This window comes from Tasmannia lanceolata, unplaced genomic scaffold, assembly GCF_043159265.1.
Source record: "Tasmannia lanceolata isolate RefF3 unplaced genomic scaffold, GAP_Taslan_0.1 ptg000020l, whole genome shotgun sequence".
NCBI lineage: Eukaryota > Viridiplantae > Streptophyta > Magnoliopsida > Canellales > Winteraceae > Tasmannia > Tasmannia lanceolata.
The window spans coordinates 16,647,303-16,668,229 of NW_027518697.1; the positions used below are offsets into that span (position 1 = coordinate 16,647,303).

General features: G+C 37.9%; 1 protein-coding gene across 3 annotated transcripts; it reads left to right on the top strand.

The window, feature by feature from the left end:
* Positions 1 to 1,655: 1,655 nt before the first annotated feature.
* Positions 1,656 to 19,494, top strand: LOC143853717 (uncharacterized). Of its 3 annotated transcripts, XR_013237284.1 has the most exons (15): positions 1,656 to 1,725; positions 2,245 to 2,879; positions 8,289 to 8,370; positions 8,515 to 8,571; positions 9,784 to 9,839; positions 14,239 to 14,461; positions 16,575 to 16,661; positions 16,760 to 16,834; positions 16,910 to 16,993; positions 17,210 to 17,274; positions 17,417 to 17,663; positions 17,754 to 17,842; positions 18,916 to 19,030; positions 19,120 to 19,238; positions 19,284 to 19,494. XR_013237284.1 is itself a non-coding variant. In XM_077363440.1 (14 exons), exons 2-14 carry the CDS (start codon positions 2,305 to 2,307, stop codon positions 19,159 to 19,161), a joined length of 1,797 nt encoding a protein of 598 aa, XP_077219555.1. In that variant the 5' UTR covers positions 1,656 to 1,725; positions 2,245 to 2,304; the 3' UTR covers positions 19,162 to 19,494. The 3 variants fall into 3 exon arrangements, 2 of the variants coding, with proteins under 2 accessions (XP_077219555.1, XP_077219556.1); XM_077363440.1 differs by having other exon boundaries at positions 19,120 to 19,494; XM_077363441.1 differs by lacking the exons at positions 1,656 to 1,725; positions 2,245 to 2,879 and adding an exon at positions 4,932 to 5,136 and having other exon boundaries at positions 19,120 to 19,494.
* The last annotated feature ends 1,433 nt before the right edge of the window (positions 19,495 to 20,927 follow it).

Consider the following 20,927-nt stretch of genomic DNA (forward strand, 5'->3'; position numbering starts at 1 on the left):
GCTGCTACCTCATGCAACAGCGGCGAAATGCCTTTTGCGATGGACCCTAGCAAGTCCCTAACAATTAATGTACTAAAACTTTTAATAGGTTAAGTAAATTAGGAAATTTTAATAGGGTTATGATTTGTGGAGGTTTAGAATGGATGGCTAGAAATTATGATCCTATAGATCGGATGGTTAGGATTATGGTATGGAGCTGGTTTGTTAGGAACACCCTATCTATGTGAGGTAGTGTAAATGAATGGGTTGGATGAGTCAAACTACTATGGGAGACGGTCACCAGTAATCTCCACATATTCATAGTTGCTTTCGCTAAAATTTTAGTAGTGTAAAATAATAGTAGGACATATGACAACAAGGGCACGTTTGGCTATTATGAATTTTTTTTTCATGAAAAATGGGTGTCTCCAAGTGGAGATGAGGGCGAAGTGGGTAAAAATAAATAAGTTAGTGTCTCTGATGAAAAGTGGCTAAAAATCAGGATATCAACTTTTTCCTGTTTTTTACTCACTTCTCAGGCTCATCTCAATCGCGCCCTTTCAAATCTCTCTCCTCCTACTCCCCTACCTGCCACTTGGAGACACCGTTGGAGACACCGATTTATCATTGGGGAGGGAGGGGGGACCTGGCTTCCATACATGGCCTTAGAGGGCGCTTTGATTCTCAAGAGGCCTACATGTGCGTGTGCATGGATTGTCAGATTCAGGCTCTGGAATCATGATCAGATTCCAATTCCAAAAGTTGGTTAAAAAATAACTACATCAAAGGAGGAGCAAATATAATATTTTAGCATGTGAAAAAGAGCCGGCAAATGAGGAGGCGGATAAGCTTGCTAGGGAAGGTGCAGGGAAGCAAGAGCTTGAGCTCTTCAATTTTCTCCCGCCATGATAATTTTGCTTCATTTTGTTCTCTTGTATTTTTTTATGCTTTTAGCCGTCCTTCTCGGCCGGCTTTGTATATTCTTCTCCGTCTATTAATGATATCTAACCATTCAAAAGAAAAAAAGAACTAAATCAAAGGATCAAAATTGACTCCGGGACAGAATCAGAGGGGGGGGGAATGCTCCCTGCTTAGGAGGTGGCACTCTGATTCTGCTCTGTTTGAAATAAAATTTTAATTAGAATTTTTTTTAAATTAAAATTTGAGGAATGCTAAATTGAAGGTCACCATTGTAAAAACCAGCTGCAAGCGCGCCTCCATTGGATCCCCCATCATCAAAGGGCATCTATAATCCATTTATAATAGCACTTCAAAATATAGAATTGATGGAATAATTAATGCCCTTTGATGATACAGATCCAATGGGGGCGTACTAACGCTAGTTTTTCATGGTCGCCCTTCAGTTTAGCATTCCGCATAATTATTATTATTATTATTTTCTCATTCCGTTCCAGGGAGAATAGGAATAGGAATCGGAATATTATTTCCATTCCGATTCAAGAATCCCAATCCCATCCCTTCCTGACTCCGTATAAAAGGAAATGATATTTTACCCCCCTGCTGTACGCATTCGCCCCCCCTGTAACGTGAACAGTTATAAACTTTAACGCTTTTTGACGTTGAATCACCAAGTAAAAATGGGGCGAATGCGTACTCCAAGGGGGGTGAAAATATCATCGCCCCGTATAAAAACTCCCACATATGTAAATAGCAGATCTCATTATCCATACTCAAACCCTTTTCTCAAGAGCTGCTTTCGAGCCCCTCTTTACCTCCTTCACTCAGGTTAGTAATTCCACGCCTTCTTTTTCCTTCTCCTCTTTTAAATCTAGGGTTTTTCTTTCTTCGTTTTCCATTTTCTAGGGTTTTTGTTTCTACGTTTTCCATTTTCTAGGGTTTTGCCGCGTCATAATCGAATCCTTTCCCCTTTAGGGTTCTTCAGGACATGATTTTTTGTTTGTTTTAGTTTTTATTTATTTATCATAGTTGAATCCATACACTAATTCAAAATATCCTCTTGTTGATTTCTTTTCCATTGGTTTGATTTTGTGGATTTCAGAGGTTTTATTATCTTTTCCATTTTCTAGGGTTTTGTTTGATTCACACATGTATCGATGCGCAGATTTCTTTCTTTCTATGTTTTCTATTTTCTAGGGTTTTGCCGCCTCATAATCAAATCCTTTCTCCGTCTAGGGCTCTTCAGAAGATGATTTTTTTCTAATTTATCATTGTTGAATTCATACTCTAATTCAAAATATTCTCTTGTTGATTTCTTTTCCATTGGTTTGTTTTTGTGGATTTCAGAGGTTTTATTATATTTTCTTTGACAAGGTCTGTTCCGACCTTGTTTTCGTCCACGTTTTGATGGATTTCGACGAGTATGATTACTTAGAAAAGACAGTAGAAAATCCCGAAAATCCGCCTAAAGAGAAAGAATCTGCGAACGGCGGATCCGAAGAAAAAGAGCGTAGCCGGAGTTCCAAACGCCGTCACGAAGAGAACGAATCCGACTTGGATCACCGTTCTAAGCGGTCAAGATCGGAGGACAAGGGCCGGAATCACCGGGACAGGGGATCTTCGCGCCACCGTTCGTCTCCTGATCGTCACCGGGAGCGGAGCGAGAGGGACCGGTATCGGAGTAGCAGAGAAAGGAGGGATAAGGATAGGGAGAGAGATTTGGATGAGAGGAATGGGAGGGAGAAGGATAAGGAACGTGAAAAGGAGAAGGAGCGGGTAAGGGAGCGTGATCGCAAGAGCGAGAGGGAGAAAGAGAGGGAACCGGAGCAATCCCGTCGGAGCAGGAGCCGTTCCGAGAGGCACCACAGTGACCGTAGTCGGGATGTCGAACGAGATATGGACAGAGCAAAGAGCAGAGATAGGGAACTTAGAGAAAGAGAAAGGGAGAGGGAATTGTTGAGAGACAGAGGCCGTGAAGGAAGGTAAATAGTTTTTTTCTTTTCTTACTGTCTGCACTAAACACGGTGATTAGAACTGCTGAATGATGGATTGATCTTTGGCTGAGATTTGCTTTACTGAAAATTAATGGAATATATTGTTTACAAGTTGGAGCTTCAAAAATTATGATTAGTTCTCTTTCTACCAAGTCATTATTTGACTCACACATGTATCGATGAGTAGACATATTTGATTCATCCTAGTGGTGCGTCTGTCAAATTTTTCAATGAATTCCTAAGGCTTCAGGTTATCATTTTTGTCATTTCGAACTTCATTTCATTTCATTAGTTTAGGGATGTTAGAAGCAATTACAAATTCCTCAAAATATTTTGAGTTCATGACAAGGCTTCAACATGCCATATCTTTTCCAATCATAATTACAACATGCAATTTGATCAGGAGCAGAAAGATGCACTAGCTGTCTGCAGAATGTTGCACTGTAAACTCTTCTCGACCTGTTTTTAAGAATGTGGAGTTTCATGGGGTATTTCTAATTCTGACAAATGTGTATATATACATGTATATATTACTTTAATTTAAGTTTTGGGTTGAGATGAACATTTAAATTCCACCCTCTATAGCCGTGAATAGATATGTGATGAATTTGTAGATTTTTTCAGAGAAGGACCACCAAGGAGGGTAAGCACTGCCCTATAAGCCTTTTTTTTAAATTGCCGGTACTTCTTATTTGTCTTTATGGTTTTTCCTTCATTTTATCCACCCGCTTCTGTTAATTACATTATTAATTAAGAATGATTTGAAATTTTAATGACTTGTTTGAGTCAGTAGGTCAACTCACTGAGTCAATCATCTTAGCAGAATGGGTGAAACCCAAGCCGTCTCTAACCTTTATCCATAGAAGGATTAAATAGTATAGCTATGTCTTGGTGGAGCTGTAGCATTGCCCAATTTTTAGGTTGTTGTTAATTTCATTGGCTTGTTTACTACCGGTGAAGTTGTAAACATTTAATTCAAGGTCTTCGTTTGCTTACCACCGGGGAAGTTGCCATTTAAAAAAAAAATATTGGTGAAGTTGTATCCAGGGAAATTTGGAGGGAAAACTTTTTAGACTTGAAAGTTTTGACAGGCATGGATTTTTTTAATCAATGTCTAGCTTAAACTCCATTAGCTTCTGAACGAGCTGATTTATGAGACACGGTGTCGCTTATATGCTATCTTGTGATGGCCTGTGGTTCTTTTTGTGTTGCAATGCTGGTAAATAGCATTATGTGCATTTTTCCATAATGTTCTAAAATTGAGAACACATCATGGCAGAGCCTGTGGTTGTTTTGTGTCGTAATACTGGTAAGTAACATTGTGTACATTTATCTAGAATGTTTAAAATTTTAGAATACATCGTGACTTGTTGCTGCTTGCTGGGTGGGGAATTTTTTAATTAGTAGGTGGCAGGTACCACTTAAAAAATATTCTCATGATGCATTTGTTGGGCTGGACAGTTTTTTGATGTTTTTGCTTTTCTGATTTGTTAATCTTCAAACACCGTATTTCTATTTGTTAATCTTCAAACTTTCTGCCATCTCTTTGAAAATTTCTACTTATGTTTTCAAACCTTGCATGGTTTTTCAGGAACTGAAGATTTTCTTGATTGCAAAATTTTCTCTCATTTCTCTTTTCTCCCTCAAACACCGTATTTGCATCTAAGGGTTATATTACTGTTCAGATGGTATTATTGTATTGTTTCTGGCACTATTAGTGCTCAAGTTTCATCTAGTTTACTTCTTCTGTTCATCAATGTTGGAAATTCTGAATAGATTCTGGAAACTCGCAGATCCGCTAAGAGCAATCTTCAGATGGTCATTCTGGCAACTGAGCCAGGCTCAGGAACTCAGGTCATGGGTCTTAAAAGTCCACTCTCCCTAGATTTTCTGAAATCTATTTTAGAAATTGCATTTAAAGATTGTGGTTGGTGGCATAGGTGGCTTTGAAGAGGAGTGTGATGTCTTGTTATAATTTTGGTAACCCTCCACCCCCGAACACAACGACTTAATTGGATTTATTCTGTTGCAGACATGCTGGTGAGGGGAGTCATGGGCTTTGCTTCACAGAAACACTTCATCTTCTGATGCTTGTGGGGAAAATGACTGTTCAGTTTTGCCAGACAGCCATAATTCTTTTGCAGGATATATAATCTTACCACTCAGTGTGGTTGATGATTGTCTGTCATGAGGAATTAGGCCTTTTGGGTGCTCATATCATGTTCCTTCTATGGCCTTTTGAGAGGTCAAGTTACAAACTTGTAGGATCTATGTTCTATATTTGAGTCCAAGTTTTCTGCGTTTTATGCCACTGATAATTGTTGTTTTCTCGTCACCACCTCTGAATGGGACTATTTGCTACTTTACCTTCCCAGAATCCCCTTGCCCTGCTTGCACCCCCACAACCCCCTCCCTTACCCCAATGTTTTTTTGCTTTGTCCTACATCCAATCCAATTTTAGCCGATTAGTTTCCCTCGTGAAGATTTTGTTCCTTTTGCATGTGTTGAAGGAGTCTTTGCTTTAGATTTTATTGTCAGTTATTCCTTTGATATGCCTTTTTCTCTTTATAATTCCTAACCTTTTCTCTTGAGAACCGCTGGATAGTACTATACTGTTATTCATCTTTAATTACAAGTGCATATATATGCATTATTAGCTTCTGTACATTAAAAACACAGTGTGATGGTTAAGTGCGTTTCCTAAGGGATTTTTAGCATAGGATTGACTAATTAAAATCTTCAGGCTCATCTTTCATAGTATTCTATTGCTTCACAGGTATGGGTTCATGTGCCGGAATCTGGCATTATTATGGAGTGTTGTACTCAGCAGACCCCAAAAAATATAATTCATGGATTTGGCAATTTGTTTTTGGGAAATGATATCAGCACTCCAATGTTTTGATAATTCCGCTCCCCTTCATTTTTTTTTAGTATTTAAAGGGCTTGTGAGAGCTTTTTGGGAACTGTAATAACCTTTTGACAGCCTTTTAAATACTAAAAGACAAAGAAAGTGGAGCAAAAATATCAAAACATTGAAGTGCTGATATCATTTCCCTTGTTTTTAATCAAATTTGACATAATATATATTTCTATTGATAGGATTATAATGGGCTATGAATGGATTTTTAGAGATTGTTATATTTATCATATAAACTTTTTTGTAGAAGTACGATAAATGTAAATTCATGTTTGCACATTCATAAAAATCTGGGGAAAAAATCTAGAGACATCATATGAATCCATGGAGGGCTGGTACCCAATAGGGGTGCAACTTGGGTTGGGTTGGCTCAGGGTGAGGGAAACCCGAAGGGGCAATTTCTCAACCCTAACTCAACCCTCAACCCGAACTTGGTCTACCCAACCCAAACCGACAAATGAATATCCCAACCCGAACCCGACCCGATTTCCAAAAGATTTTCAAAATAAGAGGGATAATTTTAGGTTTTACAGTTGAAAGAGAGGAGAAACAAGTCATGACAACAAAAATGGAAAACCCTATTCATAAAGATCGAAATAAACACTGATAAGATCGAAAGAGACTTACTTGATCTGTTCGTTGATTGTAGCCTCACTATCCTCCGAATACCTCTGCATCGAATCATGAGGAGCGGTTGGCATGGGCATCAGCCCCTCCTTCACCTCTTCGAATGGCTCGAAACAACCCTATAAGAGGCGGACTGTTTGGACCCTTCAACTCCATAGCAAAGAATGAAGATCAAACAAGAAAGACATAGAAATCGAACTTTCGTCGTCGTCTTTTCATCTTCCTATGTGTAGGGTTAGAGGAGAAAGTCGAGACTGGGGAAAGAGACTAGTTTAGGATTTAACTTGTAAAAGAGGTTTTATAACTCGTGCATTTGCGAATTTACCCTTATGTGCAAAACTACATGCTAAAACCCATAATTTCGGGTTTTTTTTTTCTAACCCGAAATCAACCCGAATTCCTGAAATCCAAACCCGACCCTTGAATTTTTTGGGTTGAACCCAACTCGAGTTGCACCCCTAGTACCCAACATCTATTGATAAGTGTATTTCATCTGTTTAGAAGAATCCATGAGACATATATGGTGGTACACTTGTTCTACCTTCAAATTTTGGTTGTACTATTTAGCTTGACAAGCTGATTTGACTAATAACTGTTTTAAAAAAAAGAAGAGCTACTTTGACTTATAGTAACACTAAACATCTGTTGGAGTCATGCATTTGTGTTTTTGCATCTTGGATCATCTTAGTTGGACACACTAGCACAGGGACAGGGACTCTGGCTCCACTATGTTCCCTACAATTTTGGATTTTTTACATGCATTTATCATACCAATATGGAACTGTATAAACCATTTAAAAAAAAAAAAAACTTTCTACTATGGATAATGGATTTACATTTAAATATGGAAAGATCGTTTGGAGTTGCAGTTTTAGGACAAACTTCTCTAAACATAATAACCCATTTATGTTTCTTTCATCCCCCTCAAAATAGCATGGGTCTGAGATGTTTCTTCTAAGTGATTGCCCTAATGCATGTCTGTAGGATTTTATTCTCCTTTATGCATTCTGGTACTCTTTGATCCGTATGTAATTTGTGTGATCTATATGTTGGAAGTATGGATGATGCAGGGACCTCATTCTTTTATGCTTTTTTCTGGAACTTGACAGTATAACTTCTCAATTATTACTGTTATGCATGAACTTTGTTTTCTTTTCCTGCTGTCTCAAAATGTTCTATGCGTTTGCAGGCATGACCAACTTTTTATTTGGGGCCAAATAGACTGCTGATGCAAGATCATGGTGTTGACTCAGAATGATGATGTTACTTGCAGTTTTAATATAATCCCATATTTCCATGAATAAATACACATTAAATTTATCCTTGATAGATTGCTTTGGTTGCATGCAGTTGACATATTCTGCATCCTGAGTTTTCCTCTCATAATATTTAATTGCAAAAAAAAAACCTTCTAGTTTCTTTATTTATCACCATGTTAATGCTGTTTTTTTAAATGTTAATGCTGTAATGGAATATAGCCTTTTACATTTTACTCTTTGCCAAATGCCCAAATTGGTCGAATCATGTTAACTTCTTGTAGGTTCCCTGCAGGAATATATAAGTGGATCTGATCTTTGTACACAAGTTGGAGAGAGAAATATGCTGCCATTCCAGGATTTATGCTATTTTTTAGCATCTGATCATATTTATACACTGTTTCAGTTCGAGGCGCAAAACATTTTTTAAATATGTGAAATAGAGCTATATGAATCATCTTATCTTCTCAACTGGCTTGCTTCAACATAATTTTCCTTATATTTTCAGTGGCTGTTGATCCCATGTTCATCAAGGTTAGGTTGATATATTCTTTTCTTGGTCTCATGAACTTTAAGGTTTCCATTTATTTCATGCAGACAGCATAAAGAGAAGAAGGAAGAGGTTGTGGAGCCAGAGGCCGATCCTGAACGAGATCAGAGGACTGTATTTGCTTATCAGGTATTGATATGTGGTTTACATGTGTATGTTCATTTCTGATCTATCATTCAGTATATTTGTGTTAATATTGTTTACTCTGAGGTTACCATTAAAGAAAAATTTACTCTTTAGGGTCCCTAACCGATGTTTATGCTATTTTGGCAGATTTGTTTGAAGGCAGATGAAAGGGATGTTTACGAATTCTTTTCAAAGGCTGGAAAGGTTAGTAATTTTCTTTTAGCTTTTTGTCTCATTCGAAGTGTTACTATTTGCTATTTGTATGAATTTTTGACTCCTCGGACATCTTGTCTTAATTTCTATTTCACCCTTTTTTACATTTTAACAAGGATAAATAATGAACAATAAAATGAAACATAAAGAAAGTTATAAAATATTGTATTATGGTTCTACATGAATTATGATCTAGGGCTTGTAGGAGCTGACATTAACATGGGTTTCTCTGAAAATTGGTGGAGTCAAGTTTTGTCTCACAAATTCACCCCTCCTATATATAGGTTTTAAATTTTGATTTCTGTTTAGGTTTTGGTCCCCACAGAAACGGAAACATTTCGCTTTTCGGTCGCCACGGAAATGTTTCTGTTTCGGTTGGAAATTTTGGTGGAAATCCCGATAAATCACAAAAGCATATGGATCATATACAATTGAGAGGAGTCATGAAACTTCAGGAAATGCTAGAATAAGTACAAATACACATTTAGAAACCATCACATAAGTAAGGCAATCATCCATAATGGTTTAAAAACACCTATCACCTAGTAGCATGCACTGTCGTGCTTGTATGTTAATTTAGTACACATCAAATTTCACATGTAATTCATATAAATATTTATATATAATACATGCACTACATTTTGCATACAATTCCTATAAATATAATTATTTAACACATATTGATATAGTATACCGCTATTACATTTTTTTTAAATTGTGAACCACAATCACATTTATGATTTTGGTTTTTCCATTTCGTTCCGTTTCAGTGGGGATGGAAACAAAAGCATTTTGGTTGTTTCGTGTCAGTTTCGGTAGAAATTTAAATCCATGCTTGTATATTATTTCTGCTAAATCTTATATAATTTGGCAATTAAGAGACACTTCAAACAAATTTCAATTAAGAGGCTTGTAACAAATTTTAGTGTAATTGGTGATTTTTTAAATTCTCATCACATTAAATATCTGTTTTCTGTTTAGTGTAATTGTTCTTTTCTGGTCCCATATTCTTGTATTTGGTGAGTTTAATGGTGCACTTAAAACGTGACAGGCAATCATATAGGCTGCCTCTCATGGTGCATTTATATAAACTTAAAAGTACCTATGTCAGGGGAACTTCTTTTGTAAGTCAAAGCTTCTGAAAATGTTATTATACTTCTCCATCCAGTAAATGGTTGACAGCCTTATATTTGCTTTTTTCAGGTGCGGGATGTACGCCTCATAATGGACCGTAATTCAAGACGTTCAAAGGGAGTTGGGTGTGTTCCATTCTTCTTCCTTTTTTAAATTAGTTTGCATTTTGGTATCCTTATGTAGACCATGGCCAACTATTGTTATACGGGATTTGCTAGGGTCCATCGCAAAAGGCATTTCGCAGCTGGTCTGTTGCATGTCAGACTAGCCACTTCGTGAATGAAGACAACAGCTTTTGTCTCCATTCGCGACGTGGGTGGTCTGACATGCGACAGACCAGCCGCAAAATGCCTTTTGCGATGGGACGCTAGCAATTCCCTTGTTATACAGTAATAACTTCAAAAGGATATGGGATATGAGTTTTTCTGCTGATATTTTTCATTCTATTAAGTATAGGCTGGTGGTTTTAAATTTGCTTATTTACATGTAATAAGGAAACTAGTTTATCTTAGCAGGATGAGTAACTCCTCAGGTGCTTCCATATGTATGTGTAGCAGCAGAGGAAGTAAATTTAAATCACGAGTATATCTATATGTATGTATGTAGATACGCATTTCCATATGTTTATGTGCTACTAACACCCTCAAGACGCAAGACTTTTTCTCTCTTCTTTTGAGAAATTCCATTGCTCCTTATATAGGCAAAAGCTATCCTCGCCGTTGAAGCTTCGATTTCACTGAAAAGCTTTGTCCTCATTAGTCATCCCTATAACAATGAAACTACTAAAAGATAGTACCTTAGTTTAGTCTTTCAAAACACGATTCCCAAAAAAAAAAGTTAGTGTTTCAAAACGCTGCCAAAGCAAATCCTAGTCGACTTGGCACGATGCGGTCAAGTATTCGATCGACGCAATTGAGTGCTCGTTGATGAGGTGGTCATAACTTGGGAGAGTCAAATGAGTTTTAATTGATTTTGTAGTGCAAAATGTGGACTCAGACAAGAATGCGACCAAGGTAAAAGGTAGTCGACTCAGGGGAGTCCAAGATGACGTGGTGGAGTTTTGAAACTATGCCTTAGTTGTTAATGCCGTTTCTTTTTTGGCATTCCGTTTTGGTCAGTGGGATGAGACATGCTAGTGTTTCAGCCGTTTTGGTATTTTATTTCGGAAAAAACGCTACAAGTGGAGAATTCTTTTTTTTTTTTTTTTGTGTGAATGATACTGGAGAACTTTTTTTAAATAGCTAAAAATTGAAAAAAAAATAGATAATATTTTGAAAAATATGAGAAACCATTAGACCAACCAAATTTAACGAAAGACATTAATGGAACTAGGAGAAACCATTGAAAAATAGATAATTTTATTGCTTAAAAAAATTATTGTAATACATTAATGGAACTAGGAGAAATTAATCATACGAAATGCATAGTGGTAATTATGAATATTACACATAGAATGATGATTGAGCTATTCAAATTTCTCATAGATCAAATGCCATCTTTCAATTAGAAGCCATCTCCTAAAGGCTGTCATAAGCCGTACGATCATACTCAATTGAATGGTACCCCTCGTCACCACCACCAACAGTGGCACCTACATTATCGGATCTAGTGGAGCAGAATCAATGGACAAGGCTCCTCTGAAAGTTCCCGAACTTGTCTTTCTTTAAATTTAATTATAATTGGAATACAACTAAAAGAAACCCTAAAGAATACAAATAAAACCTAAAATGTGATACATATAGTCTATGCTGCATGAATTCTTTGCCCCCCTATACCGAATCCGTGTCGACAAGTCTCCACACGTGAATCAAGCATGGATTCACGTGGGACACACCCGGATTCTTGTTGTACCCTTGTCCCGCACGAATCCTATTTTTTTGGGTGAATCCGATTCGTCGTTGTCTCTCTTAAAATGCGAATCCTATATATATTTTTCCTTTAAACATGTTTTCTTCTTAACTTCTCCTTATATATGAAAAAGCACAACCCATATTTGTTTTAATAAAAACAAATATGGGTTGTGCTTAATAAAACCTCCAACGCTTTCGACCCTCCACCCTCAAAATTTTCATGAATACACACACATACATATATCCTCGATCCCCTTCCACTTTCTTCTTAGCTGCTAACGTTAGCATAAAACAAGGGTGGGGCCACATTGTTTGGGGTGATCCTAAGCATTCATTTGAAAGGGCCCATCATGGATGGGGTGTACCAAAAATCAGCTTCATTGGATCATCATAGGATGTCCATTTGTGGGGATGAAAATGGACAGATACTGTTTGTCCACTAATCTGCCCATTTTTTCACCCCCACAAATGGACATCCTATGATGATCCAATGAAGCTGATTTTTGGTGGACACCCTATCCATGAAAGGGGGCCTTCCAAATGAATGCTTTGGATCCCCCCAACAATGTGGGCCCGACCTTGTTTTATGCTAAAGTTAGCAGCTAAGCTTAGCTGCTAATGTTAGCGGCAACCCTTTTCTCTTATATATATATATATATATATATATATATATATATATATATATATATATATGGGAAAGGTGTGCGTACTCGGTCGAGTAGATAAGCTTATCTACTCGGTCGGGTTAAAAACAGTGGGGGCCCACATTTTTGGGGTGATCCAAACCATTCATTTGAAAGGCCCTTACCTAGATAGGGTGTCCACAAAAAATCAGCCCCATAGGATCATCCTAACCCATCCAATAGTGGAGGGGAAAATGGGCAGATTTGTGGACAAGTTGTGTTTGTCCATTTTTCCCCATTTTCCCCTCCACTGTTGCATGGGTTAGGATGATCCTATGGGGCTGATTTTTTGTGGACACCCTATCTAGGTAAGGGCCTTTCAAATGAATGGTTTGGATCACCCAAAAAATGTGGCCCCCCACTGTTTTTAACCCGACCGAGTAGATAAGCTTATCTACTCGACCGAGTAGATAAGCTTATCTACTCGACCGAGTACGCACACCTTTCCCTATATATATATAGGGAATTGCTAGCATCCATCGCAAAAGGGTTTTCACGGCTGGTCTGTTGCACATCAGACCAGCCACCTCGTTAATGAAGACAACAGCTTTTGTCTCCATTCACGAGGTGGCTGGTCTGATGTGCAACAGACCAACCGCGAAAAGCCTTTTGCCATGGAGCTTAGCAAATCCCATATATATATATATATAACATTTACTGAATCCATGATTCCTACTTTTTGGGTTTGCTGAATCTGACACCTCGAATCTGTCTTGGATCCCGACACGGGAATCCGAATCCATGCAACATAGCATATAGTGGATACGGGGTACCTCTTTCAAATATACCATTTTAATTTTTATTTAAGAAGGCAAAAACTCCTCCACTTCCAAGCCTTCCCCTTCATGAAGGATTAGAATTATAATCATTTGAATATAGAAGCAACACAGAAAGATTGCAAATGAAACAAATTGAGTAGTGCCGTTATCAAAATATGGTAGTGCGGATATCAATCCCCTATATATATATATATATATATATGTGTGTGTGTGTGTGTGTGTAGGAGATTTTATGGAAGTTAAGGGATGTGTTTGAAAACGTGCGCGCGCGCGCGTGTGTGTCTGTGAGAGAGAGAGAGATTTTCGTTGGCAAAATTTTGGCAGCATGTTGGGTGCCACCTCTGCATAGGTTTTTTTTTTTTCCTTTTTTTTTAGGAGAGAGAGAGAGAAAGAGAGGGGGGGGGAGGGTGGTTTGTCGGTGAACAGTAAACCCCAGGGGTCCCCTCCCTGGATCTTGACTGGAGTTTACGGGAGTCCAAACTACCAGACTAGAAAAAGCCTTTGGTCTGCCCTGGCGGAAACAGCTGAGGATCGTGATCTCTCCTAGCTCGTGACTGGCAACTTTCTTCAATGACACTCCCTTTGCCGAAGAAAATAGACGAGGGAAGCAACAGTGTGTGTGGGTGAGAGAGAGAGAGAGAGAGAGAGAGAGAGAGAGATTTTGTTTCCAAAATTTTGGAGGCATGTGGGATTTGGGTGCCACCTCCACCAGAGAACGGAGGGTGAGGGTGGTGGGGGTGGGGTGGTCGTCAATGAACAGTAAAACCCATTCTATTAAACACACCCATATGTTTGTGTGCGTGCGCTCGTGTGTATAAAGATTTCTTCCTTTTTCTTTCATATCTCTCTCTCTCTCTCATTTACACACACACACATACACACGTGTACACAACAACAACAAATGAAGGATACATTTCATTGCAGTAAACCTGATTATAAGCTTTAAATCTTTGGATCATAAACCTAACCTAAGTAGCTATCATAATTACATTTAATGTTGGAAAGAATCAAAATCTCTTCTCTAGTCATTGCACGTGTTCAATATAGGAGATATGTTCTTAAATATGTGTGCTTGCAATTTGCCTACTTTATCAGAAACTTGCTAGATACATTTATTATATCTGCCTACAGCTAATACTGTTTTTTTGCCCAAGCCTGTTGCATTTTTGCTCGGATTTTAAATTAACTAATAAAGCTTAATGGTATTTATAGGTATATTGAGTTTTACGATGCAATGTCAGTTCCAATGGCAATAGCACTCTCTGGTCAGCCACTTCGTGGTCAACCAGTGATGGTTAAACCATCAGAAGCTGAAAAGAATCTGGTTCAGTCAAACACGGCTGTAGGTGGTATGATTGGACCCTATTCAGGGGGAGCTAGACGATTGTATGTTGGTAATCTTCACTTCAATATCACGGAAGATCAACTTCGCCAGGTATAAATATTCTTGCTTTGGACTCTTGAGTCTTGACTAAGTAAAGCAAATGGTTTATGTTCACCTTTGTTTCTAGGAACTTGAATTAATTAATGGAGGTGATGAAGTGTTTGTTTCTTTTATAGTTGCACAATCTTCTACTTAAGAGTTCCTCTCCCACTTCTAAAATTTGCACTTTCAAGCTACTATTGGTGCTAAAATAGCTTTTGTACTTTTGTACTTTTGCTGCCACTGTTTTCTTGTAACGAATGGTGGTGTTCACCTTTGTTTATAGGAACTTGAATTAATTAATGGAGGTGATGAAGTGTTTGTTTCTTTTATAGTTGCACAATCTTCTACTTAAGAGTTCCTCTCCCACTTCTAAGATTTGCACTTTCGAGCTACTATTGGTGCTAAAATAGCTTCTGTATTTTTGTTGCCACTGTTATCTTGTAACGGATGGTGGTGGGCTCCTTGTTTGCTAGGGTTGGATTGTGTATGGTTTCTATGTGAGTTTTATGATTTATCACCTCCATAATCTTGTGCTCCATGCCATTACATGCCAACTCCACTTAATGTGAGGTCTGGTTATAGTTTGGATGTTGTTCCTGGTAAGCAATTTATTAAACATAAATTTCAGTCATATTTTTGGAAATTTCAATTTCCGATCCTCAGTGAGGATTGTATTGGGAGTATCCCTCATCTCGTATACGGTATTTAAGTTGAAAAAGCATGTTCATTTTTTTTTTTTGAGTTTGGAATACAATTCAAAATGTTTATGAGATACGAGGTTGTCATGGTCAGATTCAAAGTATCACTCTCTCCAAGTTTTTCTCCTGTAATGAAATAGTATCTCGAGTGCTTATGGCAGGGTTAAAGATCTTCAACGTATGACTAGGTAGGGAGTTGTTTGAGAAGCATTATTGAAGAGATTAGGGATTTAGATGTATATTGATGTTTATTTCGCTCTTCCTTTTCACAAAAAAAAAAAAAAAAAAAAAAAAATCTTTCGATCATAGTTTGTGAGAAGCCAATGAATTAGCTAATGTGTTTGATAGAGGAGGCATAGTTTGGCATAATTTATGCACTGGGCAGGCTCCATCAATGTAATCTTTTTTTTTTTAATGGTCCATCAATGTAATCTGTCTTGCTTTTATTTCTCAATGAAGTTTTAGGTATCCAAATTAAAATCTATTGAAATTTTAATCATCTTTTAGGTATCCAAACTAAAAACTCTTGAAATTTTAATCATCTTTTAGGTATTCAAAGTTCCAAACTAAAAACACTTGAAATTTTAATCATCCTTGAGAACATTAGTGTGTAACATGACTGTGGTCATATATATAATGTGGGGGGTTTATTCTGGTGCATGTGGCAGGAGGTTATGGTCAATCGGTTCAATTTGATTTGGTATATATTGTTGACAAGGCAAGTGATATTTGGTTTGGTAGACATATATTGTTGACAAGGCAAGCGGTATTTTTTCTTGGTAGACATATATTGTAGACAAGGCAAGAAGTGATATTTGGTCTATGTAGGACTTAGATATGTTTGCATTGTTGCTTGCGAACCTTGTCTATGTATGTGTGTGTGTATATGTCTGTGTGTCTCACTTGATCTGTCTTTTAAGTTCTTTGGTTTGAGTCCATGCCAGTGGTTCATCATTCATCCTCCCATAAAAAATAATAGAATGCATTTATGCAAGGGGTTCAACTCTTTCATTCTTTTTTCTTTAATGTTCTTTTGTAAATTATTCTAGCCCCTCACTGTTATTCAGTGCTTATAAGAACAAGGCATCAGCTAGATGCGTTGGTCACTCTTGGAGCTCGTTTTGGTGCTAACCACAATGCACCGCGGAAATTCTGTTGTCTTGCAAAATATCTTCCGCTCTTTCTTTTTTTTTTTTGTAAATTATTATAGCCCATCAATTTTATTTAGTGCTTATTAGAACAAGACATCAGCTAGCGGTGTTAGGCCCCGTTCGGCAGCTTTATGATGATTTTATTGTCTTGCCAACTATCTTTTTAAAATTCTAGACGGCTTCAACTGATTTTCCCTATGCTGGCAGTTTAAGTTTTATATGGCTTCTTTTATTGATTTCTGGACCTGATTTTAGAAGGATGGTCCCATCCAGGTATTTGAACCGTTCGGTACTGTTGAACTGGTGCAGTTACCTCTTGACCCGGAGACTGCACAATGCAAAGGTTTTGGTTTTGTCCAAGTGAGTATGAATAGATTCAGAATTGTAAGCTAATAGATTTTAGTATTTTTGTCGCAGTTTGAATTGTGAGCTAATAGATTTTAGTGTTTTTGTTGCAGTTTGCACGTCTTGAAGATGCGAGAGCTGCTCAAAGTTTAAATGGACAACTAGAAATTGCTGGAAGGGTTATAAAGGTAATCCCTTCCTTTTGATTCATCTACCTTGATCGTACATCTTTTCACTAAATATTTTTTTTTCCACCCCTTCAGGTTTCAGCTATTTCCGATCAAGTTGGAATGCAAGATGTTGGGGCAAATGCTAGTGATTTTGATGACGATGATGGTGGAGGCTTGGTTAGTAATGTCCTCTTCCCAATTCTTATCTTTCTATATAGATGGTTGGGATAGTATTGTATTTTACCCATGTCATCAATCATTTTGTTCAATTTTTGTGTATTAACTGATAGCTCAATGATCTATTCAAAAAAAAAAAAAAAACTGAAAACTCAATGAGCACTTGTTTTTTTTATAGATCCAGTTAGTTTATAGCTCTCTTTGTTTTTTTGGCAGTCTCTGAATGCACGATCTAGAGCTATTCTCATGCAGAAGTTGGATCGCAGCGGTGGCACTACAAGGTTTGCAGCTTCTGAGCTTGTACATTACATTACTTTATTTATTTATTTTTTGGAATGGTAAAAGCAATGCTCTTGAGACTTGATGTACATTACTTAATTCTGTCCACTGCCTTTGATTTTGACCATTCCTATTTCTCAACAGTATGGCTGGTTCAGTTGGAGCCCCTGTCATCAATGGTGCTGCCCTAACTCTACCAGTGGCACCGGCTCTTGGTGTTTCTCCCGCGGTGGCTCCACTTATATCCCCGTTGGGACAGGCCTCTATCCCAGCACTTGCAGGATTGCCAGGTACAGGCCTTCCAGTTGTTCCTTTAGTTCCACCAGTTGATACGATTGGAGTCCCTAGTGAATGCTTGCTGTTGAAGAATATGTTTGATCCTCAGATAGAGGTTGGTTGGATCGAACCCTTCTCGTTCCCACTTTCTCTTATTCCTTTAATGCTTTGTTGAGTTATGTTGAAATGATATTTTCCATTGCAGACTGAACCAGATTTTGATTTAGATATTAAAGACGATGTTGAAGATGAATGTTCGAAGTTTGGGACAGTGAAGCACATCTTTGTGGACAAGTAAGTAGTCCTATATTTGGAATTTCTTTTTTTTATTCTACTTTGTATTTTATTTTTTTTGAAAGTTTACGGGCTTCATTAAATCCAAAAAACGGTACTCGGTGGCTGCCTTAGGGACGAGAAGTCCCACTTAACAAACCAAATACTGCATAGCCCATTCATGTGGTCAAGTTCTTAATATTCAGCCCACTCTAGTACTGTGTCAAACCTATCCGCTCCTTTCGCATGGTATCCACTTCTCCATTTGCAGAAAGTAAGACAAGCTGGAAAGAGGGGCCAATCTTGATGCTAGGGTCCCTGGTTTCTGATATTACACGTGCTAATTTCCATGGGCCAAAAGTTTTATATTAGAGCCCCAACCAATCACATTTGAAAAATCACCCTTTATGATAAATGTTAGAGGTTCTTGCCTTCGCTCGAATGTTGTGTCCAATTTAATTTCTTTAGCAATCCTAACCATAAAACTCTCAACAACTCATTCATCTCATCATTGGATTTCTCTTATGTTTACATTTTTTTTGGCTACTAATATTTGCACTACCATGTTATCCACCTCTCCATTTGCAGAAAGTAAGACAAGCTGAAAAGAGGGGCCAATCTTGATGCTAAGGTCCCTGGTTTCTGATATTACACGTGCTAATTTCATGGCCCAAAAGTTTTATATTAGAGCCCCAACCAATCACATTTGAAAAATCACCCTTTATGATAAATGTTGGAGGTTCTTGCCTTCGCTTGAATGTTGTGTCCAATCTAATTTCTTTAGCAATCCTAACCATAAACTCTCAACAACTCATTCATCTCATCATTGGATTTCTCTTACGTATACATTTTTTTGGCTACTAATATTTGCACCACCATGTTTTCATAATTGCACTAACTCATCTCGTTTTTTATTATCTAACAAGCTGTCAGATGTTATTACGATTCTCAAAAAGCTCTCAAACACCAATTTAAAAAAAGAAAAAACAAGATGAGTCAGTGCAATTATCAAAACAAGATGTTAGTGTTCCAACATCAGTAGACTCTTTTTTGTGTGCACTTGATTGTCAGAGTTCACCACTGGATCTTGACAGGAATACTGCTGGCTTTGTATATTTACGTTTCGATAATGCAACATCCGCCATAAGTGCACAGCGAGCTCTACATGGGAGGTGGTTTGCCGGGAAGATGATCACTGCAACTTTCATGGTAATCTCTGTTTTTTGCGTCTCCTCTTTTCCTATGGTTCACATTTGCATCAAATACCTGATGAACTTTGTTTCTTTCTATGTTTACAGCTGCCCCAAAATTACGAGGTGAAGTTCCCAAACAGCAAATAAAAACCATCTTTGAAACTGATGCATTGGGTACAGTGAAAAGTATTTTGGGTCTGTTGATTGTGCCCCTCGTCGTTTGAACATGGGGAATGGAATGGTTCCTACACTCATCACTTACAGTAAAGACATGATAGACATGGATGTGTAATGTTTAGGTCCTGAGTTGCATCTCTAATGGTCATCTCAGAAGTTTTTGAGCTTCGGTTGGACTTGATTACTTGATTTCTTGTTCTTACAGCATCTTAAACTAATGAAAATTCTACATAGCATAATGTTGGATATGGATTTGGAAAAGCAGTTGTAGATTGGTTTTTTATATGAAGACTCATTTTGTAAGATGATGCCTTTTGATTTGAATGATGAAAAGCTGCCCAATTCATAATATTATGGGATGATCCCTGGAGTTAGGGCTGCACATGTTCGACCCGGATCAGTTTAGGGAGGTTTTTTGAACCGAACTGATCTCATCTGTTTGGAGAATATCCTAACCGTAACCGAACCGATGGGGGTATAACCAAACCAAATCGAACCAATTTTGGGTTCGGTTCATGGCTTATCCTGTTTTTTGTTCAGCTTTACATCAAATGAGGCTTTTATGTTGCATTTATATCTAGGGTTGATACCCTTAGGGTGACTACAATGACAAAATTACCCCCAGACTATGCAAAGTAGCAAAAATCCCCTCTAATAAGAAGACAAAAGAAAGGAGGTGCAATTTTGAGTTAAAGGGGGTGGGCAAAAATGGGATTCTAGAGTGGGTGACCAAAATGGGGTGTCTATAGTTCCCATCAGTTCAGTTAGGTTCATTTTTGGATTAGAACTCAAAAATCGTCAATCGGTTTGGTAAACAAAGCTTAGAAACGCCCGGTTCAGTTTATCAGTTTGGCCGGTTTTTTGTGAAGCCCTAGTAGTGGGTGATCATACTATCTCTAAATTACCGGTTTGTGAAGCCCTAGTAGTGGGTGATCATACTATCTCTAAATTACCAGTTGCACCATGCAGATCATTCAACAGCTGTGTGAGTGCAACTAGGGTCGATTTTTGGGAATTCGAGTTGAGCTTTTACCATACAATCCAGGTTCGGAGACTTGAATTCATTTGTTACTAGCCCTCCCATCTATAGAGGGACATATTGGAAACTTCTATAGATAGGAGGGTTAGATTATACTATAGTTCGAAGGGTTAGGATCATCGGCTGTATAGTACTTTTTAGAAAAATACGGAACTATGCAGCCTAACAAACAGGTAATTTTTTTAGAAAGTACTGTACGGCCCACTCCATAGGATGATCTGAACCGTCCATCTGTTGAACCTTACTTTTTGAAAAATGGGCAGCAGCCACAGTAGCCGGTGACCCAGAAAGCTGTCATCTTTCTCCAGGCCTGATTGTTATGCCTGTGCTGAGCAGTGACAAAAAAAGGGGCTACCATTCAAGTTCTAAGATTAAATGCTTAAAGACATTCAACTTTCATGTAATGTAATCCACAGATGATATGCGTGAAGATAAACATCTCCTAACTCAAGCCTATTATGAACTTCTCCTATTAAGAACTTTTAGTAGTATAATTTATAAGTGGGAAATGATAAATGCGCCCCTTTTCATCGCATGGGACACCCAACTGCAGTGTACGTGGCAATCAAATCCGTTGAATCCTTCTGACATGAAGTACAACATCCCCTCTGCTGTGATTGATACACTGCTGCTGGGTGTCCCAAGTGATTAAAAGGGGTGCATTTATCATTTCCCTTCATAATTTCCTGTTTGTTCT